The following is a 27,802-nucleotide window of genomic DNA, read 5'->3' on the forward strand; positions in this document are numbered from 1 at the left end:
AAATAGATTGCTCACTAGAAGGAACTCCATGCCAGTGCAGTTTCTGCTAACAGGAGCACCGGCCTGGGCTACACCCCCCCCCCCCACACTTATTGTACCTTACCTAATCCTTTAAATGAGCAGTTTTACGTTGCTAATAAAGATCTTTCTGGCTGTCCACCAGCAGGTTATGTGGTTATAGTTATGTAGCACAGGATAGTGTTAGTAGCTTCCTTCACACAACTAATCATAGAAAAGACTATTTATATATATTTTTAACTCTGCAGACACGCAAGTCCTCTGCTCCAGCTGTTCAAGAAAGTGCATTGCTGCACTTACATGTTAGAAAAATACACCACAAATAAAACCATACCATAGATCTGTCATTTATTTTCATTATCACATCTGTACAATCTTCACAAATACAGAAGGGAAATGCGCATTGGTTACACAATGGCATTTAACTGCATTTCCAGTTATAATACATCAAGTGCAATTCCATTTAAAATGTACATTTATACAAATTAGGATTGCTTCCCCATTACCTGTCAGTGTATAAAGCTTGATCTGTGAAACCACTGTGTGGTTCAATAAAAAAAATGCAATCAGTTGTTTTAAAATTGCCCCTTCTGGATAACAGGCCAGTGCAGTATAAAATGTGTAAGTTGTAACCGTTGTGTTGCTCCTTAAAATAAATCCTCCTATGTTTTAGTTATTTCCACTGTTTTGGCTAGCCACCATTCTACTTTATAAAGAACATAGTTCTTTCCAGTTCCAGCTCAGTTCCATTTACCTACAGTTTACTGAAATGACAAAGGACAAGGTGGTAAAAAAAAAAAATAACCCAACGAACAATAAGTCCTTTTGCTATAGCATACACATATATTTATACCAACTCACTACGTATGTAAAATAAATGGATGACACAGTGCTTTGCATGTTTGTATTTTAAAGTTCTACTATAACCCATCATGCCACACAGCTGTTGTATGAACTATATTCATATATAAAAGGCCCAGAGCTTGTATCTTACAGGCCACTGTGGTAATTTGGCTCAGAAAATATTTCCTTGTGGATGCTGTTCAACAGTAGGGTAATGTTATTGCTGTCCCCATAACAGAAATGGGTTGCCCCTCTCCTTCAAATCAAGAATAAACAATCTGCAATCCTTTCACCTTCACAAGGTGCAATTGACAATAAATACAATTCTTTGCCTCACTTCCTTTCCCAGTTTTTTTCTGGGAACTACCTATTATATGTCCTTTCTTTTTTAGACTTCTCAAGTGCTTTTCCCATGGTTTTTTCATTCTCTCCTCTACATTCAGGACAGTACCATTTTCCTTTCGGTTTATGATTTAGTCCAACACAAGAAAAGTGAAACCACTCAATGGGGCATTCCTCATTATCACAGCCAATCATTTCTCCATATGAAACTTGATTGCACAGACAGTATGTGGGTTCATTAGGATCAATTGGAAGATCGGCAGGGGAGGCCTCTCGTTCAGCTTTGGCTTTGGACCTCTTTTTCTTCTTTGATGGTTTTGACTTCTTTTCCTTGGGCGTTCCTGAACTGAGGTCATCGTGGTCATGGTTGATGGTTGAATTCTCTCTATTTTCATTGTTCCGCTGTCTCCTTGATCTTTTATTGCTGGACTTCTCGGTCTGGGCAATGGCCTCATTTTTGGGTTTTTCCTGGTTGTTTTTGCTGCTGTTGCTTGTACTGTCATTTAAATCCTGGCAAGTCTCAAACAGTTCCACGTGGCTGTCTACCTGCCTTGTCCTGTTCTCAACCAACTCCACCATTTGGCTTACTATCTGGATTTTGTCATCACCGAGTTCTTGACTACGAATAAGAGCTCGCTGGATAAATTGCAAAAGTCGCTTTTTCTGGCCTGAATCCGATTCACGTTTAAACTTTTCATAGTAGTCATCCAATTCTTTTAGGATTTCTGCAACAACACATAAAATGTATATTTAAAGATTAAAAAACAATGTTTATGTCCCCTCACAACAACATTTTTTTTACACATATATTTGCATAAAACAGATTACTATAGCTGGTGTCACCAATATACAAGAGAAAGTAAAATCCCTCTATAGCAGGGGTGTCAAACTCAATCACATAAGGGGGCCGAAATCTAAAAAAAGTCACGGGCCAATTTTTTTATTAATATACTTAGTAAGAAGATACTAAGGGGTATATTTATCACAATGTGTAAAAAGTGGAGTAAGACATTATCGGTGATGTTGCTCATAGCAGCCAATAGATGCTTTGCTACTGTTGAAATCTGATTACTGATTGGATGCCTTGGGCAACATTACTGGTAATGCTTCACTCCACTCTTTACACAGCATGATAAATATACCCCTTAGCCTTAGTTACTATGTTAGGAAAATGGAAATTGATCAGGCTGGATGGTCAGACACACTCACCAAGGGCCACATAAAACAGCCAGATGGGCCGGATTTGGCCCCCGGGCCTTGTGTTTGACATATATGCTCTATAGTGTCACTTTTTTCCCACTAAAAATGCATGAGCCAATGTGAGCACCCTAAAATTACATTTCCTAATAGTGTGCGGTATGGCAGTTTTGTCTCTGGATTTAATTTAAGAATAAATATTTCCTTCCTATCTTGTTTTGGCATCATAGCAAACCCCACTCCAGCCCCCATTTCACTGGATTCTCTAAGTGGATTTGAACATATGTAGAGGGCAATGGGAGATTATAAAAGGTTATGGTCAGACACTGGCTGCTTAAGGAAGACTAAGCCGAGAAACACCTTTACAGTAGCTAAGGAGGAAATAATTATACTTACACACCCTAATATTTCCATAAGAGAAACTTTAAAGATCCTTTAAAGACTATTTGGCATTTGAGAGTTTGTTGCAAGAATTATGTGTTTTGGCTTAATTCCATTCAAAAATAATTTAATACCAATAAAAAACAAAATTGCTCAGTTAAAAAGGCCTCTATTTCCCCACTAAAAAATATTAACCTTAAATGTTAGCAATTATTATATATTGTCAAATAATGGTCAATTTTTGATCCACCTGTAACATGTTTCATAGAGCACATTACAAGTAAATGAGTAATACAGTAGCGGATTATCCAAAATGCAAAGAAATGGAGCTTAACAACGATGGTCTTAGTTAAGTAGGCACTGGCAAAAATAATCATAAAGGAAGAAATATAAACAAAGGATGAAAAAAATTAAGCTCAATAAGATGACAAGTATGTGCCATTTATGTTACTACTGATTAGAATTAGATCCATCCTCTCTTGTATTATTAGCAACATTTTTAAATATCCAATAAGAAATCCTGGTTACAAATAGGGGTGCACCAAATCAAAGATTCGGTTTGGGATTCCGCGAATCCATGCTCCTGGCATGACTTTTTGTTGCAAACACGGAAGTTGAAAATTTTTCACCACACACTTCGCTCTTTAACCCTTCTGTATCCTAATTTACATATGTACGGTATTCGGCAGAATCCTTTAAGAAGGATTCAGAGTTTGGCCGAATCCGAAAAGTGGATTTGGTGCATCCCTAGTTACAACTGCAGGTGTTTACATCTAATTTAAAACATTACAATGGCTACAAGCATGCTGCAGAGAGGACAGGTACTCTTATGTAGCAGCTAATGAAAAAAGTCAAACCTATATTAAACAGGTCATACAGCATTTTATAGCCCATGGTAAATAATATATAGTCCCTGTCCCTATTACAAATTAGCTTTATTATAGGACAAAAAGCATGCACAATAGTGTAGAAATTTCTACACTGGGATGCTGAGAAAACAGTAAGTAAATTGCTGGCACAACTGCAGGCTGGTGTTTTTTTCAAAGAGGATAACCAATCCAGGAAAAAAAAAAACTTACCTTCTCACTGAATTACTAGGTAAAGGGGTATAAGGGATTAGCCGGTATTACTAAATCTAAATGCTTTTTTAAAATTATGGGGATGCAGATATTTCAGAGGGCAAAACTGGAACTTCTGTACTTAGGATGTAACTAAACTATGCCACCTTAATAAGAGCAACAAATAAAGACCACCCCTTCCTGGCAAATAGCAGGAGTGCCCTAATGGTCATTCCCCAGGATTTCTCTGTTACATCTGCCAAGCTGTTGTCTGCCCATCATTGGGTGGCATGCAACAAGCTGCTGGCTCTCCTGGACATGAAATGACATTAAGAAGCGTCCATACGTGGGACAATAAGCTTCTGTCTTGATCAAGTGTGTGTGGAGGGAACACTGTCTAATGAAAAAGTAACCTGTTACTCACATATCAGTGTTCTTTAAATAGTAATAAAGCCACAAAACATTTTGTCCCCCTCTCACAGACAGGGAATGGTGCTCTTAACAGCAAAAGCTAAGTGGAAAGTGTACAATTCATGAACGTCTGTAACCTGCTTTATTAGCAATAGTGCACTGGATAAGGGCCACAACAAATGAGCAAGAATAAAATTTAAGAGCCACACATCACCAAGCATGTTCTAACACAGGTGCAAATGGAAATCAACTGCTCAAATTAAATTGTAAAGATAAATATTTATAGCAACAAATATTCCCTCTAAATTACTAAATAAACCCTGAAGTCCTGAACATGCTAAACCCTCAGGCTAATAATTATGGCAAATGACCCATGTATTAAAATTATATATTTATATGACATGTTCCACAGTATTTTACAGAGATTAAACATCATTAAAGGAGAAAGGTAAAAACTAAGTAAGCTTTATCAGAAAGGTCTATGTAAATACAGCCATAAGCACTCATAGAAATGCTGCACTGACTTCTCTGAAAAAAGATTTCTGTGTCTGTAATTCCTGTGCCAGAGACACGCAGCTCTCTGCAGTCTCCTCTCTGCTGGTCCCCCCTCCCTCAAGAATGCTAAGAACTCACCCCCCCCTTAGGAATGTGGATCTGAGCCAATCAGCAGGAAGCTGACTCTTACTAACTGAGCATGTTCACTTGGTCTGGGTGTCTGTGCAGGAGTGAGGCATTATGGGAACTTTCTTTACACAGCTCAGCATTTTTTCTTCCTGTTTGGCTTCTGATCTTCTGAACAGGTGAAATATAGGAAGACTTAAGGGCACTATTGAGAGAACTGAAGGTATGCCTGCAGCTTGAGATTAACTCTTTACTAGCCTTTCCTTTTCCTTTAACATCAGTCCCTTCATCAGTGGAGCTAACAATTTAGGGCTGTGGCTGATGGGGAGATTAGTAGCCCACGACAAATCTCCCTCGTCGTGGGCGACTATTCTCCCCAATATGCCATCCCACTGGCTTGAATGTAAATCGCCGGTGGGGTGGCATATGCGGCGCCGTGATTTCCTCTCAAGGCAACTTCCGCAATCTCGGGAAATCGCGGCGCCGCATATGCCACCCCACCAGATATTTACTTTCAAGCCAGTGGGATTGCATATCAGGGAGATTAGTCGTCTGCCACAGCCCTTAATGAACCTATCATATACACACAAGAGCCAATTAACCTGTCTGTCTGTGTTTGGAATGTGGAAAGAAACCAATTCAGACATAGTGCCCAGTCTGAAATCTATTCTAGGTCCCCAGAATCTCAGTGCGCCATGGTAAATTCTACAAGCCATTGAGATGCTCTTATTTTTAAGGCAAATCTATGTTATTCTGTCTCATAGATAGGGGTGCCACCTGGCCAATAAAGATGATGCTCAATGCCAATGTTATTAATAGGAAAGAAAGATAAAAATATAGGAAGGCCGGTATTTTTTTCCCAGAAATGGTTGCAACCCTACTCATAGAACAGCTGCCTAGGCAAAGTACTATTAGAACAATGTACAGGCCAAAATTAACATTTTGATTAATGATTGTTCCTATCAGTGCCTGCAGAGCTTGCAATCTAAAGTCCCTTGCCTGTACACACAAATAGCTTTGCAGTAAGTAATGGAATCAGGCTTCATTACACCCATATGAAAATAGCACAGAGTCAGGTTGCACCATCACATGAATCCGGAAGCAACAACTACCTTTTAATAAACAGCGATGAGGCGCACTTTTACACAGAATCTGCCCCGCCTACAGAAGACGCAGCCCGCAATAGTAAAGAAAGCTGAAAAAGCGCGCTTGACAAGTACAAGTACTACCTAATAAACCACATAAACAAAGTTACGGACAGGACATCACAAGTAATGAACGTTCAGTTATCAAAGTAATCATCAACGTTCAGCCGCTACTACACTAAAATACACTGGCCCAAAACAAAGATGGCCGCAAAACACTTGACACTGGGTCACACCGCAAAACATTGGCTGGCTTGTGTGCTGCTTTACATCGATTCTACCGTAATGGAACTATCAGACTACACCCACAACCAATAAAATCCGAAGGGCGGACGGACACATTTAAATGATCTAAAAAGGTGGCGAATAGGCGGAACCTCAAACAGTAGGCGTTACGATAAGGGGAGTGGTTTATTTGAAGGAAGAAACCAATGACTAGGACAGACGCGGCCCGGGACCTTCCAAACCCGAGAACAGATGCCAATGAATTAAAAGGGGCGGGGCTAATCTAACTACGTTAACAAGGCCAGTCCTATAAAATTAGGAATGTGTGGTACGGCCAGGTTAAAGCGCGGTTGGCGCTGGGAGGAAGACTTCGGTGAGTGAGTTAGAGTGGAGGCAGTCTGGGCATACGAACGCAGCCAAGCTAAATACAACAGTACCACTATAATATTACATGTCACCATGAGAACATCTTCCGTCTATTCATATTCCCCACCTTCACATACTATTTTTATCAATAAAAGTTACCACGTACACACAGAGAAATAAAGCGTTGAGCAGAAAGTCAGCCCCACTGCCAGGACGCACAGCTTTTAGCAGACAGATGAATGTAGCGCGGCTGCTAAAAACGACATCGCTGCTGTGACGCATTTGCCGATCAACCCGAAAGTCTTACATAAAATGGGATGTCAAACCTGCAGTTATTAAAACTACAACTCCCACCCCCCCCCCCCCTTAATATTCGATGCTGTAAATTATAATTGGCATTAACCGTTGTATAAATAGCCTTTAAAAGCAACACGGGGGATTTAATCCAGAGCTGCCTTTGTGTAGAACTAAACCTTAGCGGTGACATGGGGTATGTTTGGCACTTGTGCTGTGTACATGTAATAGGAGCCCGGGGATATTCATACAGTGCATATATACATATACGTAGAGAGGAGGTGGCTTTATGTAGGACAATGCAGAGCTCTCCAGCTGAGAGAAAGAAGTGCAGCAGCAATTGCTGAAGCCCCTCTAGCCGCCGCACAGGCACACTCCGACTGAAGCAGCACCCACACACACACAGCCTTAGTCATTGTAACATCCAGTAAGGATGCAGCCTGCTATTAATGCGACTATAAAGCCACTGCGGGCAGAGCACACTGCCAGGGCTCGGTCCTGTCTAAAGGGGAAGGCGATTTAGTTTGATGTAAGTGCGACTTATTCCTTTTACTAAAGCGACTGGTGCAAACACAATGACAAAATGAAGCCAAGGAAACCCTGCCCACCACTACAGCACTAGCTTTCCTTACTAGCATTACTACTACAGCCATCCTGCTGGTGACTGTACATTCCTCAGTGTTGTTGTGCTGTAATCTCTGGGGCTGCTCCGATGCCACACAACAGCCACACAATCGCCACACGCATCTTGCTCGCATCCACAACAATATTTTAGCGCATTGGACCCAATAATAAAAGGCCCGGATGAGGTGACTTTGAGAGACGGAGCGGTGTTTGTGGCCAGTGTAGTGTTGCTGTGAGGAGAGTGCTCATACATGGGAGCAGAGGAGCTTTTGTTCCACCCTATGACAAGCTGCTGCCGAGTAGTGTACAAACCTTGCGTGCCCGCACTCTTCCCCCAATATGGAGAGTACACTGGCACACATTTACTAACTGTGCTATTAGTTCATTGGCATAAGGTTAGAATAGGGCAAACGGGTGCCCAAGGTGCTTCCGTAAGGAGAATGAAAGGTGGGTGACAAAGTTCACCCCACTTTCAGGACATGGAGGTCACAGCACCAAGGGACAAGACGTTCTTACCTTGGTATTTGGCGTCGATCTCCCTCATCAAAGATACATTTCTTTGGAGATCAAAAGGCAGAGACTCGATGGAGTCTAGGTAATCCTCCACATAGTTGACCATGTGAATGTGCTCTCCGTTTGCCGGGCTCAGCATCTTGTGCAGCTGCAGTCTCCAGCACTAACAGCGTCGGGCTCCTGTCTGATCCAGGATCTTTCCCCACTGCAAAGCACTTGCCAGCCCTCCTCCTGTAACAAATGCAGCCGTCTCCTCGCCGACTAGTAACACGCAGGGGACGAAACACAAAGAAGAGCGGCTGTTCCAGGAAGGGAAAGGCAGCGGGGTGATCCTGGCATGAGGTGCATGGAGATGCGAGGGAGAGTGTGCGGGGAGCTGCGGATTGGGGCTGTGTGGAAAGAGAAAAAAAGTGCAGCAGCTGATTGAATGGCTGTCTATCTGGACAAGTCGGGAAGAAGACAGTGGAAGGAGGTAGTGGGGTGTGTTTGTGTGTGAAGGGGTGGGGAAAAGGTGGGGGCCGGAGGGTAGAAATGCAGCAGTAGTGGCAGCAGCGGGCAGGAGGGATGAAGTGTTGTTTGGCAGTGACTGGAGACTCAGACACACACAGTATAATGCCACGACTGGGGTGGAACTGCTGGGAACAGCGGGCACTGTACTGCCGGCAATGGCGACCGCTTGTCCCTTTCAGCTATTTGTCCCTTTCACCGGGTCCCACTCACTCACTGCATCACCGGAGCGGCGTTGCAGCTTGTTATTCCCACATACACTACATACACCACGGAAAAGCTGAATAGCAGTTTGAAACACTTGGGAAACATTCACCTCCCCCTTTAAATACCGGGTAGCGCGCATGCGCAGGGTTCTGTTGCTATCAGCACAAGCTCGGCCTCTGGAGAAATGAATGTTTAACGTGTGGCCCAGCAGGCGGCATTTACATACTTGCCAACATTAATTCATGTGGAGGGAATGGGTTTTAGGGACACTAATACCCCGTAGAGTAAATGTACTAGCACGGTAAATATTACATTGGCATGGCTTAAGTATATCAAGGCCAGAACGATGTAGGCTGCAGTGAGAGCAGCCACACAGGACTGACTTCTGGCCTTACTGTCTGTCACACACTTCTGTGCAGTTGGCACGTCTTCAACGCCAATTAATCTGCAACAGCGAGTCACAAGTAGACGGTGTCGCTGGAATCAGCTACTATTTTTGACAGCGCTGCTACTGCTGCTCATGAACTATAACTTCGAGCAACGCTGCCAGCTGTACCTGCCCTTAGACTTGTCGTTCATTGAAGGCTGGAGGGCCAAAGAATGTATTCAACAGATGTTTCATGTAGAGCTAACACTCCACGGCATAAAGGTACATACACGCTTACACTCTTACATTGTCATCGAACTACAAATCCCAGCAGGACCTACAGACTTTAAATCAACCAATAAGTGGCGAGCTTGCCCACATATAGGAAGATCTTAAGGCGCGTTCCATTCTGTCAGGTTTCCTAAGAGCGCGCGCGATTGGATGATGTATAAAGTGGGCGTGGCTAGAAGCTGAGGGCCGGGATGCAACTGGACGGTAGCCTAGTGGGTTAGGCTACATGGTGACAGGCGGGACCTACAGTAGCTATGACAACAACGCCAACACAAGGGCCTGCATGCCGGTCATGTGGCGGATTCTCTGGCCGAGTGATCTAGCGAAGAAAGTATGGCACTGATCAGCTGGTCTGTTACTTGCAAAGTTCTGTGGCGATGTGTAGAGGAACAAGGTTTTATAGTCTTACACTCACCATAACTGCCCAAGGGATGTACTGGATATATGTTTGAGATGGAAAGCCTGTATTTATAAAGAGAAAGGTTGCTGTTTGAATGTTCTTTCCAGTCAAAATATGTCTAATGCAATAAAACTTGTCAAGGACCATCCTGTCATTCGCAATAAATCCAAGCTAGTTTTTATTTACCAAATTTCAGGCTCCCCTTTTCTGCTCACAGGTCTCCCCTTTTATCTGACCAATAATTTTTCAGCGTTCCAGTGGCAGTGACAAAATGCAATAAAATAAAGGGTAGCCCCTTTTAAACCCCCAAGGTATTTTGCATTTTGCTAAGCTTTAGTCTGCCTTGCTTTTTCCCAAAATGCCTGCTAATTGTCCAATCAGATTGTTCCATGTCATAGTATCATACAACTACTTGTCAGGAAATTATGGCAAAGAATAAAACATGTACCTAGGTGTTTTCAAAGTGCTGAGTCTCAGTCTGCCATCTGTTTACTCAAAATACCTGCTTATCCCTCCAATCAGATTATACCATTTCATGGTTTTGAACAACTACTCAAGAACACATTATGGCATAGCACAAAAGTTTTTTCTAAGGTGCTCTACTTTAATATGTCATCAGTTTACTCCTCGAAAAATCACACCGGCCATCTGACCAATGAGATCTTGCCATTCCACAGTATCAGAATATTATTCAGCAGCGCATTGTTGCAGAAGAAAGCATACACCTGTGTTTTTAAGGGTGCTGATCTTGATTAAGCAGTCTGTTTACCTGAACAAGGTACAAGTAATGCTGGCTACAAGCATTCAGTATAGCATTGGAGCACTTATAAAGCAAAGCATATCTTTTGAAATCAAGAGTGGGGCTCATTTAGAAACACTGCAAATTTTCCACAGGGCAGTAAACTACAGAAACTTACCAAAAATTATTTTTTTTGGCAAACTACAGGTTAAACATTAAAAGCAAATTGGTTGCCATTGGTTACTGCCATTAAATTTTCCAGGTAACACCTGGTACAACAGCTAATCATAGATATGAAAAATAATTGGGTGTTTATTATGCATTTGGTACAGGATTGGCATATAAAGGCCCTGGCATTTCAAGTATATGGAGGCCCTAATAGCCCCCTCTAGCCTAATACATAGTTATTATGGCATGTTAGAGCAGCCTGTTTGCCAGAATCTACAGACCCCCTGGGCCTGTGTTTGGATTTTATTTTGGAACAGAAGATTGCACAATATATTTTATTACTAACTAACTGGCAAAGAAAATTTGGTGGCAAATTCATCTGCTTCTTTCATTGGGCAAAGTTGGGTGGTAATATGTTCACAACACACCTTTTGTATTGTATTGTTTTCTGCTATAAGGTCCCACTTCTTTAATTGTCCGCACTCGTATTGTAGCACTTAGTCCCCATTCATTCATCCATTGTTTCCTAAAGCCAGCATTTACTTCACCCTGCTAAAATTTCTTCCTTTGGGGCTCAACATCAATTCCAGTCATATTAATAAAATGAATTCCATTTTCAATACCAATAGCAATACCTGGGCAGTAAACATCTAGGGAATTAGTGTAGAGCAGGGGTCCTCAACCTTTCTAAGTCATGAGCTACATTCAAATGTGAAATGTTGGAGAGCAACACAAGCATCATAAAAGTTCACGGAGGTGCCAAATAAGGGCTGTTATTGTCTACTTGGTAGCCCTCTATGCAGGAGGCTTTGTTTGGCAGTACAACCAAAACTCGCGACTAAGCCAGGAATTCAAAGCTGAGTGCCAGTAGACGCCAGACGCAAGTGCTTTTTGAATGAACATCTATGACACTATGGGGCTGATTTATCAAAGTCCAAATTTCAGACATTAATAAGTATGAGTGGGAAAAAATGTATTAGATCTGAAAATTTCGGATGGCATCATGGTTGTATGAAAATGTGTTACGATCTGAAAGTTCCTAAATTTTCATATCTGAACGATTGTAAACGGGGTAAAAACTATCTGACTTTGATCCTTCTGTGCATGATTTTGGAAGCCTCCCATAGGACTCAATGGCACTCTGCAGCTCCAACCTGGCCCAAGGAAAGTCACTATACCGAAGCTTGAATGAATCCGAAACTTTTGTACTCGGCGCGACAAATACGATTTTGTCGCACACATTGTCATGGAAATTAACGAAAATATTGTAGAAAATACGCATCCATGCGCAGTAGAGTGAAAAAGCCGAACTTTAACAGAGAAGTAAGTTTTTCACTCTAATGTGCATGCGCCGGTCCCGGGAATTTGCCGGAAAACGAAGCTGGAAGGAGTATGCGCTCGCTACAGGTACCCCGGGCTGGTGCTGTTTACTCCTAACAGGGGCACCAGCCCGGGGTAAAAGGTAAGCGATTAAAGTCAATTGGGGGTGCCTAACATTTTGGCACCCCCAAGTGACTTAGCCTTCCCTTCTCCTTTAAGGCTTTATTGGCTTAAATGAAATATATTCAGTGTTTATTCGGTTGAATAAATAGTAACATTTTATATATCAAAATTTTGTTGCATGGCAACAATGGAAGTGGAATAATGGATATTACTAAACATGCTATTTATGTTACACTGGTTTTACAATATAACACGCACCCCCTTAAAAAAAAGACTGCTAATGGTACTGTTGGTAAAAGGTTTGGTAATGTTTCATTACGATATGGGCAGCAGCCACTGCCAGCATAGGAACCACAATGACAAGCCAATGTTGGCAGAATCAAGGAGGCAAGTGGGAAAGTGGGCGGGCGCTTTTAGCGTCTCCTCCCACAGTTGTACTGGTCCAAAGCAAGACCTCAAGCTGCTTCAGAACTACAATCATCTCCATCCATTCAGCTGGGGACTGTAGTTCCACAGTAGCCAAAGCATCCCAGCCATATAAAGAAATGCGTAAAAGAAAAAGGGCGACACAATATTATTGCATTTGACGGCTTAGCCTTGCAGGTTTTCAGATCTCCAGAGATTAGGAATGCGCGGCGCGCCTGTGCGGGGGAACGAAAGGAAGAGGCGGAGCTGCAGGTGACACATTCATGTCGCTGCATGTGGAAGCTGCTACCGGGAGAGGAAGCAATTCCGCGCTTTCTGTAGCCTCTGGCCTTTACCGGCTGAGGGATGAACGCGTTGATGCGGCGTGCCTGCTGCGGGGCGCTATTCCCCCTCTCATTCCGACTGGCCGCGCTGAGCCCTATGAAGGGAGCTAGTAACTTTAGCTGCGGTAACGTGTGCGCCTCTCCTGCCGGATGTTGGGCGCCACCAAGTGGACACGACACGGGGATAAAAGTGTACAACAGCCTTACTAGGAGGAAGGATCCACTTATTCTGGCAGATCCGACAGTAGCGACATGGTTAGACACTGCTTCCTATGGGCTGTCATGCCCTCATTGCCCCGTTACCCAAGTGTAGTCCGGTGTGTAGCCACACGGTAGCTCATTTTACTTGAGAGGAATACAAAACACGATCTAACCACGCCTATTAATAAATACAAATAGCACAGTCTGCTAGGATCACTTAACTATTGTTAGAATCACCCATAATTAAAAATGTTCCTGTTTCTAAACAGAGTTTAATTTTTATAGAGAATAATGTGTAAAGTGGTACATTATTTATTATAATAGACAAGTTCCAGTGAGTTTTATATCACCAAGCACTGTTTATAAGGAGGTAATTTACAGGATATTCATGGCTCTTGTGTATTATATTCCTATAAATGTTCAGTAAACAATACAAAAGATTTTGCAGAAAGAAACTTCTTTTCTTAATATTTGTTTTTATTTTCATGAGTGGGAGAAGCCATTAAACACATTTACACACAGAATGCTGGACCAAACTTTTATGTCAAATTTGTGCAATTTTTGCTTTGATTTTTATAGGCAATATTTAGCATCTTTGTTCTGCTTTACAAGGCAGCCCTGCAAAATGTATTTCAGTAAAGGTATAGGACCCGCTATCCAGAATGCTCGGGACCAAGTGTATTCCGGATAAGGGGTCTTTCTGTCATTTGGATCTCCATACCTTAAGTCTACTAAACAATCAATAAAACATTAACCAAACCCAATAGGATCGTTTTGCATCTTATAAGGATTATTTATATCTTAGTTGGAATCAATTACAAGATACTGTTTTATTACTACAGAAAAAAGGAAATCAGTTTTAAAATTCTGTATTATTTGATTAAAACGGAGTCTATGGGAAACAGGCTTTCTGTAAGTCAGAGCTTTCTGGATAATGGGTTTCCGGATAAGGGATCCCATACCTGTATATGTCTCTTTATGGGTATATATGTGAAACTTTGGCATTTATGATTAGCCATTCTTTAGAAAAATGAGAAAGGGCACAGGTTCCATGACAGTTAAGCTCTATATAATATAATGGTGTTTTACAGAGCTTATCTGTTATATGCTATGTAACCTGTGGCATTTAGCCCTATTTTAACTTGAATGGCTGCCCCAAAGCTAAATAGCAGCTTATTTATATAAACTATGGTAGTGTTCTGAAACAAACATACAACTTTTACTACTGCAGTGTATTTTCATACACTTTCATTTTTTTTGTTGTTACTGTTCCTTGAAATACTGCAAGAAAAATGGCTCCTCTGCTTTCCTCTACGAGTTGATTAAGATGCATCAAATATCACAGACTGATATTTGCTATAAATACATTTTTTTTCCAATTCCCAGGTATAGCTGTGGACCTACAGTTTATGACCATGCACATCTTGGACATGCATGGTGAGTAACTGAAAATTATAAACCCAATGCATCAGTTTACTTTCCCAAAGATAAGCTAAGGGTGCTGGTCATGGAGAAAATTGGTTGCCTGCAGGTGGCACCTGAAATGCCTTCCTCTTCACTTACTTACCTTTGGATTGCTGCAGATAAACACATTATTTGCTGTGATCCAAGGTAATAGTAGTGGGTGAATGCAAAAAAACAAAAAAAAAAACAAAAACAATTTTTCTAAATTAAGCTGGATCACCACAAGTAATGTGTTTTTCTTGTGGAGATCCAAAGGTAAGTCAAGGTAAAGGCTTTTTCAGATGTGTTGCCAAGGGCAATATTTACTGATATATATTCCAGTTTGGCCAGATTCTTTAATAGGTCACTTAACATAATATAAACAATCTGTTGGTTAAATATTCATTCTTGGGGTATAGTTTTCCTTTTAAGGTGCAAGGAAACCTAAATTCACTGGGAGTCTGAGAAACATACAAATTAAATGATTAGGTACAGAGGTAGAATGAACCATTGTACTAATGTATTGTATCATTTTATATTACTCTTTTGCAGTTCTTATGTTAGATTTGACATAATTCGAAGGATTCTGCTCAAGGTTTTTGGGATTGATACAGTCGTGGTGATGGTAGTCACAGACATTGATGATAAGATAATCAAGAGAGCAAAGGAGGTAAGGTGTTAAGTAGCTTTTTATGTTAGGGATACACAGAAACATAGATCTGGTTTGGTAATCAGGCAAATCCTAGCATTTTTTGTCAGTATTAGGATGAATCCAAGTGCCTGGATCAACAGAATCGGAATCATTAAAATCACACAGTTAAGAAGATTACAATTTTTTACTGCACAGATTTGCGCAAATACCTAAAAAGTGGATTTGCTATATCCCTAGTTTATACACATATGACAATAGAGATTCACAAAAGTATCCATGATTCCAGTTTTCTTTTTGATCGGTTTTATTTTAGGGCTCTTTTGTATTAAGAAAAAAACTGTAAAAAAGTTATTTGCAGAAACCACTACGAATACAACATGCAAAGAGCAACATGCACGAAAAGGTGCGTGTCCAGTGGTGCTATAGGACAGTGCTGTCCAACTTCTGTGGTACCGAGGGACAGAATGTTTCTTACCTATGTGGTGGATAATGAAAGTCAGTTTTGGCCACTTCCTTTTTTAAACCACACCCATATTAACACAAACATTTTTAAGACCATATACACATTAATGATGGTAGCACACAAAAAAGACAAATGGTTGATGCTCACTGCAGGGATATTGCCCATTACTCATATGTGGAAAAAGTCCTATTAAGACATACCCTTAAATCCACACATAATTATACACCTTAGGGGCCATCTAAATTATTTCCAAATGCTAATAAACTCCCAAACCCCTGCCAGGTTCACCTTCCACGGGCAGCATAAGGCAGGCAGAATATGGCACACACAGGCAGCCTAGGGCAGGCAGAATATTGCACGCGCAGGCGACATAGGGCAGGCAGAGTACTGCATGCACAGGGAGCATAGGGCAGGCAGAGTCTGGCATGCAGAGTGTGGCATGCACAGGGAGCATAGGGCAGACAGAGTATGGTACCCATAGGCATTATAGGGAAGGCAGAATATGGTACATAGGCAGCATAGATATGTGGTGTACACAATGGAGGGGCCTACAGGTGTAAACAAAGGGCTTATAGGTGTAAACAATGGATTGGCTTATTGCCTGACTTTGAGGTGTGAACAATGCAGGGGGCCGGTTAGTCTCAGTACTGATACTATTTAAAGCTTACAAAAAGGTAAGCAGTCACAGCAGCCAGACAGATGGGGGGCCAGGGGACACTGCACTGAGCCTGCCTGGTTAAGGGCTGTGACACATGGGGAGACTAGTCACCGCGCAACAAATCTCCCTTGTCACGGGCAACAAAAACCCCCCCGAAATGCCATCCCACCGGCTTGAATGTAAATCGCCGGTGGGATGGTATACGTGGTGGCGTGATTTGCCGAAGTTGCCTTGAGAGGAAACTTCCGCAACTTCTGCAAATCACGCCCGCCGTGTATGCCATCCCACCAGTGATTTATATTCTAGCTAGTAGGATGGTATTTCGGGGAGATTAGTCGCCCATGACCAGGGCCGCCATCAGAAATCACGGGGCCCCTCACGACAAAATTTTCGCACAGGGCGCAACCAATCAAATTTCCCGCTGGCCACCAATGACAGGGCACGGAGTTCTTTAAAGGGGGCCCGAGGGGGTGCCCCCCTGATGGCGGCCTTGCCCGCGACAGGTGAGATTTGTTGCGCGGCGACTAATCTCCCCATGTGTCACAGCCCTTAAACTGTCTATTGCAGAGCACAATAGCTGTTATCTAAAGTAGAATAATAGGTTAACATAATGTTGACATGTTTACGTGGGAATGTGTGTTATGAGCGCATGGGGTTGTTAAAAAAAAAAAAACACATTCTGTGACATTGTCCTAGTACTTGGGAAAAATAGTGAATGAGACTTAATTAACTTAAAAATACTATAAAAATGGCTTAAATATACTATTACACAGTTAAGATAAGAAGGGTTTATTTACTCTTCCATTTTTTTCTGTGTTTTATGAACTTGTATTTTGGATGTTCTTTTTGTGTTTATACTGTTTGCCCTTTTGCAGCCATAAGTAAATATTGTAAATACAAGTCAACTAGTATAATGAATTTCATTTATGTTTAGAAGACCTCAGTTCAGTAGCCTGCATTTCTTCGTTCATCAGAAAAGTACATATTTACACAATTTTAAATGTTTTGTAGTTCTATGCAAGCATTTAGGTAACCTTTTGATATCTTTAAATATTACCTAAATCTCACATGGGCCATCCACTACTTTAAAACAAATGAAGCCCTTGTCCTTTTTAGGTACAGGTATGGCATCCGTTTTCTGGAAACCCATTATCCAGAAAGTTCCGAATTACGGAAAGACCATCATCCATAGACTCCATTATAAGCAAATAACAAAAAAAACATGATTTCCCTTTTCTCTGCAATAATGAAACAATACCTTGTACCTGATCCCAACTAAGATATAATGAATCCTTATCCGTTGGGTTTATGTCATGTTTAAATGATTTATTAGTAGACTTAAGGAATGGAGATCCGAATAACTGAAAGATCCATTATATAAACAACCCCAGGTCCCGAGCTTTCTGGATTACAGGTCCCATACCTGTGTATCCTTGATGACCTTGCAGTGAATCTTTGATGAATTTTGGTTTTATTAGTAAATATCCAGTTATAAAGCATTGAAGGACCGCTGAGCAATGAGTAACAATACATTTTTGTCAAGACATATGCTCTTTCATTCAAACACAAAAATGTCATTACAACATTATGTATTGTTTTCAGGCAAAAGTTCATTTGGTTGAACGTTTAGTTCCACACACACTGAAATGTGGCAAATTTGTGGCAGTTTTTATTTTAGTAGTTTATTTTATCAAGACTTTATCACAAGGGTTTGCTCATGTTTTATAATCCATATTTTCACCCACAAATATTCACAAATCTAAAAATAGGTCAGTTAAAAATTAAAGGGAAATGCCAGTTAGGTCTCAAATTGGTGAGAATTAAAACTGTCACATTTATTCACAGCTTTCAGAAGAAAAACCAAGTCAGAGAATATAATGTGCTTTCATGTGGCATCTGTTGTGTCATAGTGAAAATAGTATGGTAACTTAGTTTAAAGGAACACACCTGTCTCACAGAGATTTGATGACCTGCATTGTCCAGTCTTTTGGCTCCCCCCAGAGGCTGTTGCAGGGGTTAGAAAGAGACCCTTATGATCCAAACTGGTATATTTGCACCCTGGTTTAATCAATTGTGTCAAGAGTTTGTCTGGGGGCTGGAAAAATATAATGAATGCACTCAGAGCTAGATCATTCAAGATATGCATATAGGTGCTAGGGTCCCTTATATTCCCTTCCTCCCCCAAAAAATTTAAATAAAGACTAAATCTAGTTAAGAGAAAATATAACTACATAAGGTGTTAGCAGTAGTAGTATTTTACTTTTTATATTTTATATATTTTTATATTCAACATGCATACATCAGATTATTAAAATACCAGCTTAATCCACAATTTAAATTAATATACAGGGTTGTTTTTTGCAGACAAACACTACCCCTTGTTTTTAATTATTTTTCAGTGTGCTGGACATAATAAAATAGAAAATATTGTTTCTGAATTGGTAGGTAGTTGTTTTCAGGCTGTTTCTCAAGGAAAAATCAGATAATCAAAAGCTTGAACTGCCATGTCTCAAATTTCTTACTAAGTGCTTGAAGGGATTGTTCACTATTACATTAACTTTTTACATGATATTCGGTGTCACTTGGTATTGGTTTTCATTATTTCAAGTTATTTAGGTTATTATTTGACAGCTCTCCAGTTTGGAATTTCAGCAGCTATCTGGTTGCTATTACCCTAGCAACTAGGCATTAATTTGAATAAGAGATTAGAATATGAATAGGAAAGAACCTGAAAATATAAAGTATCAATAAAAATAAAATTGCAGCATTACTGAGGATTTGCTTTTTTAGAGTTTGGGGTCAGTGACCCCATTTGAAGGCTGGAATGAGCCACAAGTAGAAGGCAAATAATTTAAAAACTATAAAAAATGTTGCTAAGAGTTAGCAATTCTGTAACGTACTAAAAGTTAACTTAAAGGTAAACCATCCCTTAAAATCAAACCAGAGTCTAAGATCTGCCAGCTGATTGCCGTTTTGGGCAAGTTACATAACCCCCCTTTGTCTAAATCCCCCAAATTTCCACCCAAGTGCTGTCTCATCTAGTAAATGTAATTTGCTAGCAGTGGGCACATTTGCACTGTTGCCGCAACCCATGGCATTCAATCAAATGTTTGTTTTTATTGTTCTGCCTGTATCTGGCTGAATATAGCTCATTGCTGATTTGGTTGCTGTGGGTTAATTCCCATGTGCAGATTGGCTCAGTGTTTGTAAATTAGCCCACCTAGTTTTTATTCTGCTACCAGCGTGATACAAACTAAAAGTTTAGAGGAGGCTGTTGAGAGGCTGTTGAGATAGAAAAGAATGGCTCGTATTTGACCAAAACTTTTTTTCACTGTGTGATGTTAGTATAGGCTCAGTATGTAACAAAATGTATATTTATGTTTATCGCACTTTTTTGTGGAGAACATATGAAGTGTGTTTACTTAAAAAAAAAAAAATGTATTTATTGTAAATGCAGTTTTATTTATAACTATGATTTTAAACAAATCCACAACTGTATTACTACTGACAGCCAAATCGTATTACATATTTGCAAACATTATTCCTGCCCTTGAGGAGACACAGTTGTTGAAAAATATGTTTTGATTTGTCAAAATATGTTATTTCAGCTCAATATATCTCCTGTGGCCTTAGCTCGTACTTACGAACAGGATTTTAAACAAGACATGACTGCGTTGAAGGTATGTAAAACACTTTCCTTTGCAATTTTTCTTTTTTTGTTCTAATGGTTGGTTACCTAAATGTTATATCTCAGCTTCTGCTTTAAAGAGCAAATAAAGCTTGTCATGAAGTTCATTTTAATTCTTATTATGGCATAGCTTGCACTGCTTCTCTCCATAGCCAGCACCCCTATATCTTTATAGAGCTTCCTGACCTTATTAATTAAATTCTTTCCTTACTGAATTACATTTGAATGGTGTATCTCAGGGTTATTCACTACATTGCTTCCATTTAGCATTGGTTGAAATCCCTCTGGATAAACATATTTATTACTGTGTTGGGGATCATGATATCTGTGTGTCTTACTTCCATGGCCCTGTCTGCTTGTGAAACACAATATGGATGTGGATGTATTTATATACTACTTTATATATGTCTATATACATACTTTTTATTCTTCCCAGAGCCTTGGGTACTGTTGATTTGGATGCTGCATTTTGTAATGAATCTGTTTAGAGATTAAGTACCAAATGAAAGGATTGAGTATTGTATTATTGTGATTGCATTGGGCTGCTGGCCATGGGAAATTGCTGCACAGGCCTGTACAGCAATAAGAATTGCAATAACTTCTCTTTATCAGAGACTTTAGTTGCCTTTTAAATATATCTCCTGAGGTAATGACTTAATTTGAATATTAGACTTCAGTCTGCAAATGGCAGCAATCAGATGTCATTAGCAAATTAATGCATTCCCAAGAAGGTTCTGCATTATACAGTACTTTACGGGATTCTGTTATGATTTTGTTTGGTGTAATTTTTGTAACTAAATGGCACTACTTGCGTTGCAAATGATTTACCATTTAGAATTTTTTTCTTTTTAAAACTATACTGTTCCCTTTAGTAGGTATGTAGTGAATATAATTTTAGGGAATTTTATAATTGTACATTGTGCTAAGTAGTTTATCGGTTACTGTGTCCATGCAATCTTTATTGTATTGGCAAAACATAGAGGGGCCATAAACCAAAGATCAAATCTCATGCTCCAAATAATAGACCAGTTCCAGTTTTATATAAACATTATGCCGAAGTACATGGGGGAATGTTTGATGGTACAAAAATTACAGTAATCAAGGAAATCTCCAATAATGATATGAAAAAAGGGGGAGATATTAATAATTTATTGCTTAGGTTGGAACAAAAATTTATATTTGAATGGCAAACTGCATATCCTTATGGATTAAATGAGGGCTTGGAATTAGCCCCATTTTTAAAACAAAGGTAAAGGGTTAAATGTGAGAAATTATGTTGTGGCGTTTTTAAGTACCATCCCTAATGATGGGTTGAACCAAAAGAACATTAAAGAAGGATATATATGGGTTGTATTAAAAGTTAAAGTGAATTAATTGGAAAAATGCCTAAGGAAGCTTAATCCTGCGTGAAACACGTAGCAAAAGTCTAATTATTTTAATCACAGTATAAGTTACATTGCTATAAAGTTAAAAATGCCCATGCATTCCACTGTGGAACACATGCAATAATAGCAGGAAGTGCCATATGGAGAAGGAGAGAGGAGGCTGAGTGTTGCAAATTACTTTCGAACGCATAAGAGAACCAGTGGGAGAACATGAGTAGAGAGGGACACCTTTGAGGGATTTTGCACAATTCTAACGGAGTATGAAACTCAGCGGATAAAAAAAAACTTGTCATTTCGGGTGAGAGTGTTCCTTTTTATCCTGAACTAATCCAACACAAATATAGCGGCTGAGGGATGCCCCAGGCTAGTAGCTGGTGTTTGCTTAATAGCCATCTTAGCGAATTGTGACTGTATAATGAAGGTCGCTTATAACACCCTGTTGGCAATAATACTACGCGAATTGGAGACACTATTGGGTTGTGCAGACAATATTAAAAACCTGTTGGCTCCTTGCCATTACTAAACTGGGACTAAAGTAAAGGTTGTTGCTTCAAGAAGTGTTAAGTGCTTGTGGTCATGGAGAAAGAGAACTAAGCCTCCTTTTTAAAGAATAATTATTGGGACAATTTTAATTTTTTAAGCTTTTTTCTCCTTTTTCTCCCCTTTTTTAATCCTGCTTTTAACTATGGTATATATGAATTAAGTGAGGCACTATAATTGAATTGTAGTTATATGTGTTTGTGTGAAATGGTAGGCTGGCCAATCAATTTTCTGTATGTGTTTTCTAATGCAGTAGTGCATCTCAATGCTAATAAATTGTGTTTTTATATTATTTTGCCCATTCAGCTGAAGGTGGCAGAGGTTGGTAGGGTCTCCATGTTTTAGTATTGAGGTTTAGGGAGCATGCTATTAGAACAATCATTAATAAAGGTGTGTTTTGTTTTAGCTGTTCTATTGGTGTGTAGGCAGCCATCTCAGGTCATTGTGTCAGATTCTGATCTTTCAGAAGTAGCCAGCACTGCAACAGCAATAGAATTGCTGTCAGATAAGCTAATGTTTTTTTCAAGGGCCAGAACTAGGGGTAGGCAAAAATGTACCTCTTTTGTCACCTACCCCTGGCCTGGGCCCTTGTTCTCTCACCGCCCATTTGTTTGCAATTCTCTGCAGTCAGCATGCACAAATGCCTTGCTGCCCCTTACATTTGGAATGCCCTCTCTGATTTCCTCCTGAGAGAGAATCCTCCCTCAGTCTTTTTAAACTAAACTTAAAGACTACCTCTTTGAGCACTCGCACAGCCCCTGATCTGGGAACTGACACTTATATTGCAGTGTCACCCACTGTAACCTGCAACACTAATATACTCCTATTTATATTTTTATATTACCTTCCCATCTAGATTGTAAGCTCTACAGGGCAGGGACCTCCTTCCTCTTGTCACTTTGACTCTTAACTTATTGCAACTGTACCTTGTATTTATTTGTATTTATTGTTATACTTTGTATTTATCTATTATTATCTTAATAACCATCTTTTTGTATTAATGTATTCTACTGTACAGTGCTGCGTACATAAGTAGCACTTTTTAAATAAAGATATACATATATATATAGATAATCCCCTGTAATCAACACACATCAGCGTTTTAGTTCACACATATGCTCCTGAGGCATAGGGTGTGAAGTGGTTGGCCAGGTTACCTAGGATGCCTGGCCAGCTTGGCCCAGGGCTGGTTTCTCCTGCTCAATACTATACTTAATACGACCCAAGTCACAACAGGATGTTGCCTTCTAGGGCAGTATTCTCATGTCTGCCACTAGCTGGGGCATGGGAGCATGTTTAGCAATGCAAAGCGATTTCTCAATTAGTTTTGATCTCTACAGTGCTGATATCTTCTCCAGCCATTATGTAATCTGCTTTTTGAAAGGGTGAGGGGGGTCTGGGGTGTAAGAAATCATTGCCTCTCATTGTATTTAATGTATTTGGGGCTAAAGTTCCCACTGCCTCTCACTATATTTAATGTATTTACATACCACTATTTCTGCCCTTCACTGTAAAATGTATAAAAGGGGCCCTGTCACCTTTCACGATTACAAAAAACGTAAAAGATGCGGTTTGTATTTCCTAACAACTTCTTTTAGGCCTCCGCTACTTCTGTAAGCAAATATGTTCTTACCCAACCCACTGCTGTATTTTATTGGGGGGGAAGGCACCGTATTGATCCTCCATCCCAGACTGTGACATTGGTCCTGTGCCATCTAATCTCGCACATGCGCTGTTAATGAACTGAAGCACATAGTTCCTCAATTCATGAAAACTACATGAGATTAATAGTCTGAACTTGGGAGGGGGAGAATATATATAGATATAGAATACTAGGAGACTCTTCTATGCCTAAGGCATAGAGGCAGAGTTCATTAGGTTTGATTGGCATACGGATAATAAGCTATCTGGTGAAATACGGTACCACATACGGTGAAATGCGGTAGTTTTCTGTAATGTCTGTTCTACCAGTAGCATAATTTTACAGTAAGGATGACAGGTCCGCATTAAGGATTTGGATTCATTGTTCCTTGAAGTGCATGCTGTGTGTGTATATCTATATATTCTTTCCTGTACAAGCTAATTGAGGCTAATAGCACATGGGGCAATTTTGCTACAGTGTATTTTAGCTGGTAGAGAAACACCTGAAGTGTATATGCAGTTTTGCCCCTTTACCTACTTTTTAAAATTTAGGACAGTACCAGCACGTACAATTAGCCCAAAACAGAACAGGGGTCAGCATAAAAACAGGGAGGAGCTACTCGTTCAGGGGAACTTTTTTGGTAAAGTAAGAACATGTCGAGCCTCATGTCAGATTTCAAAATTAGTATAAAAAAATCTATTTGTTCTTTTGAAAAGGATATCAGTACAGGATTCTGCAGGAATAGCACTATTAAGTGATGCATTTTGAAAACAAAAAGGTTAAATGAAACATGTTTAATGAAACATAAACAGTGAAAAAGAGACATTGGGGTGTTTGGTTTACATTATTATACAAAAGTTTTACCCCAGTGATTACCTGCTGTAACTCATTCTTTTATTGTTAATTCCATGTACTGGTGTGCAATGTTTAAAGATCAAGTTGGTGGCAAAGGGAATCACTAGATATTAAACAAGGTGGTCTCATTTCATAGTCTGTTGTATAGTGCCCGGAATTCTAGATGCACTATTCACGGTCATTATCTGTGGTTTTTCCACATTGCTTTCTGTTAAAAGTTCACTGTACAGGTAATAAAGTTGCATTGTATTTTCTCTTTGTTCTTTAGGTCCTTCCACCAACAGTATACATGAGAGTTACTGAAAATATTCCACAGATCATATCATTTATTGAACACATAATTGCCAATGGATATGCATATGCTACCTCACAAGGTAAAGTTCACCTTTAATTAGTGATATGCTAAGAAAGTCAATTTAGACTTGTGATTTTAAACAATTTGAAATTTCTGCCTCTCTCCATCCAGGATATTCCACCTGGCTGCCACTGATCCCAAAACCAGTTAGCATATTCTTTCTAACAAATTGTTTATTATTACACTTTTTGTTGCTTATTGTTCTGTATGCCCCGTCCATGTATGCCCTTGTTTGGTTGCTAGGTAGGTAGGATCTCTAGCACTATGCTTCAAATTCCAAACTAAGGGAGTTGCAGAAGAAAAGTTAAATAATCCAAAAACCAAAAAGAATTGAAAAGCCAATAGCAAATTGCCTTAGAATACCATAGTCTATATTCTACAGTCATTTTCAAAGCAATTTGCACTTTTACAAGCATAGTTCACCTTTCAGTAAACTTTTACAATATTTATATACTTATATATCAGAGGCCCTACTATTCATGTCCCAGTTTCTCATTCTATCCTCTGCCTGATAGCTAAATTCGACCCTAGCAACTAGATAGCTGCTGAAATTCCAAACTGGAGAGCTGCTGAAAAAAAAGCTACATTGTTTAAAAAAACGCGAAAATAAAAATTAAAAACACTGCATATTGTTTAAGAATATCACTGTCTAAATCATAGTAAAAGTTAAGTAAAATAGGAACAACCCTTTTAAGAATAAAAACAATTTATTGTTTCAAATGAACTGTTAGCCTTTTTTATTTGTACCTTTTGCAATATGTAATACTAATAGTTGGTTGTATGTTGGTTGTTTCTTAATACAAACTAAGAAAGTCCATGCCGTTCATATCATACTTGTTATAGAGAAACAACATGGTAGTTATCTGATACTTACTTGTAAATCTTGAATTTTTCTGCAGATCCTAAACCTTTTGATTTTTGCTCAGGCTTCTTTGATGAGAGCTTTGCTTTGGTAGTGTTGAAATAGGGAGGTTAGCAAGATCCATCTTTTGTCTGGGTAAGGGATTGATGCAGGTTTCAGCACCAAATATCCACACTTAGTCAGGAAGAATAACAGTATCCTCCTCCTGCAGAGGAAATATATTACTATATAGCTGCACATAGATGTATGTATATTTTATTTGTATAGCACTGCTTGTATATCAAGTGCTAAAAGGCACCTAGATGTGGAGAATGCCTCATAAGCTACTTGGTACAGGTATGGGATCCCTTATCCGGACACCCAATATCCAGAAAGCTCTGAATTACAGAAAGCCTGTCTCCCATAGACTCCATTTTAATCAAATAATTCAGATTTTGAAAATTGATTTCCTTTTTCTCTGTAAAAATAAAACAGTGCTTTGTATTTTTTCCTAACTAAGATATTATTAATCCTTACCGGATGTAAAATACTCCTATTGGGTTTAATCAATGTTTTATAGATTTCTTTGTAGACTTAAGGTATGAAGATCCAAATTACGGAAAGACCCCTTATCCGGAATACCCTTGGTCCCGAGCATTCTGGATAACAGGTCCTATACCTGTATTTTGGAACATATACTACAAATGCTAATCATAGGTTCTGATGTCATTTCTAGGAAATGTTTATTTTGATGTTCAGTCGATTGGAGAGCGATATGGGAAATTTAATGATTCTTTCAGTGATACAGCCAGCGAATCAGGTATTTTATTGAAGTATTAAATTCCAGAGAAGCATAGGCAAATTATATAAAGTGTAGTAACAGCCTAAATATGTCCATGCTCACACAGAAAACACAGTACAAGTTTTTTTTATGTTTCAGATATAATATTGAAATTATCCAGTACAATATCCAGTGTTTATACATATACATAAGGAAACACAAGCATTATAGTGTCTTCTAATGGTACAAATCAATACTATAAAGAGAAATGCACCTAAACAATAACTATAAACAAATAATTAAATATGCGATCATACGGTATAACTAATGTTGGGATAGGTCAAAGATAAGACCGTACCAAGTACAGCCGAGGACCCAGGTGTAGAAAACCCCGGGTCAATCACCAAATCCAAAGTATACAAATGTTCATATGTGCATTGAATATGCTCACCGCAATCCAGAGATGGTCCGGGTGCCCAAGGCCCCGAACCCGCAGCCAAGGGAGAAATCCAAATTTGTAGCGGTAACGCTGAACACACCGGACGACAGGATATACTTCTAAAACTCAATCTTTATTCATCCATTAAAATAAGGAAAACGCCTGACGCGTTTCGTACACAAATGTACTTAATCATAGGCAGGAAGTGAAGTAAGAACATGGGAGGTTTTTATAACAGAGTAAAGAAAATTCAAAGTAGACTTAACTATGATTGACATCTCAAAACCCAACCCACTTAACATAAGATTAAAGAAAAACTAAAGATCGAAAGTATATCCTGAATGCAAGGTAACTAAAGTCATTAATAAAATCAAAACAAGTTAATGTATTAAAATTTGAGTTAATCAAAAATCAAGTATACAAATAAATAAATACATATGTATAAATTATGAAGGATAAATAATGGTACAGACAAGTACCAGTTGTTACTGTATTGTGTTGAGAATTAACACATCTTTAACAAGATCATTTTTATGCCTGACAGCATCACAAGATAAAAGGCATATCCGAGATTTTGCTTTGTGGAAAACATCCAAGCCTGAGGAGCCTTACTGGGCTTCTCCTTGGGGCAAGGGAAGACCTGGCTGGCACATAGAGTGTTCCACAATTGCAAGGTAAGTTTCAGTATGGGTCTTCAGTTCATCTTCCAAAACACTTTTTTGTTCATCTTCCAAACCCTTTTTTCAGTTCATTTATTTTCAGATCGTTCACCAGTAATAAAGCCTTTTTTCAGTTGCACTTTATTTATTTTTTTAATTTTCTAATAATGAATTTTAAAGTTTCATGTTTTCATGGTTTTCAATGTTTTTATAATTGGTTTTTGGAGGAAACAAAAAAGATAAAAATACAATTGCAAAAGCAATGAAGAGGTGGCAAAATAGATGTCTATC

The 27,802-nt window shown here is 39.4% G+C and overlaps 2 protein-coding genes across 5 annotated transcripts in view; one reads left to right on the forward strand and one right to left on the reverse strand.

The window, feature by feature from the left end:
- Nucleotides 1-349: 349 nt before the first annotated feature.
- ing1 (inhibitor of growth family member 1) lies at nt 350-9,391 on the reverse strand. Of its 2 annotated transcripts, XM_031895567.1 has the most exons (3): nt 8,759-9,391; nt 8,042-8,427; nt 350-1,928 (listed from the first exon to the last, which is right to left on the reverse strand). In XM_031895567.1, the coding sequence occupies exons 2-3, from the start codon at nt 8,175-8,177 to the stop codon at nt 1,225-1,227; spliced, it is 840 nt and encodes a 279-aa protein (XP_031751427.1). In that variant the 5' UTR covers nt 8,178-8,427; nt 8,759-9,391; the 3' UTR covers nt 350-1,224.
- A 3,019-nt stretch (nt 9,392-12,410) lies between these two features.
- cars2 (cysteinyl-tRNA synthetase 2, mitochondrial) overlaps nt 12,411-27,802 on the forward strand; it is a 68,240-nt gene continuing 52,848 nt past the window's right edge. Inside the window, exons 1-7 of one of the 3 annotated variants that reach the window (XM_002933007.5) lie at nt 12,411-13,164; nt 14,497-14,547; nt 15,106-15,223; nt 19,935-20,006; nt 24,705-24,810; nt 26,369-26,452; nt 27,397-27,526. In XM_002933007.5, coding sequence (XP_002933053.1) covers nt 12,932-13,164; nt 14,497-14,547; nt 15,106-15,223; nt 19,935-20,006; nt 24,705-24,810; nt 26,369-26,452; nt 27,397-27,526 — 794 coding nt within the window. In that variant the 5' untranslated portion in view covers nt 12,411-12,931. Of the gene's footprint in view, nt 13,227-14,496; nt 14,548-15,105; nt 15,224-19,934; nt 20,007-24,704; nt 24,811-26,368; nt 26,453-27,396; nt 27,527-27,802 lie in introns of all 3 variants that reach the window. The other 2 variants (XM_012957888.3, XM_012957887.3) reach the window with 2 other exon arrangements.

This window comes from Xenopus tropicalis, chromosome 2 (genome assembly GCF_000004195.4).
Source record: "Xenopus tropicalis strain Nigerian chromosome 2, UCB_Xtro_10.0, whole genome shotgun sequence".
NCBI classification, from domain to species: Eukaryota; Metazoa; Chordata; class Amphibia; order Anura; family Pipidae; genus Xenopus; species Xenopus tropicalis.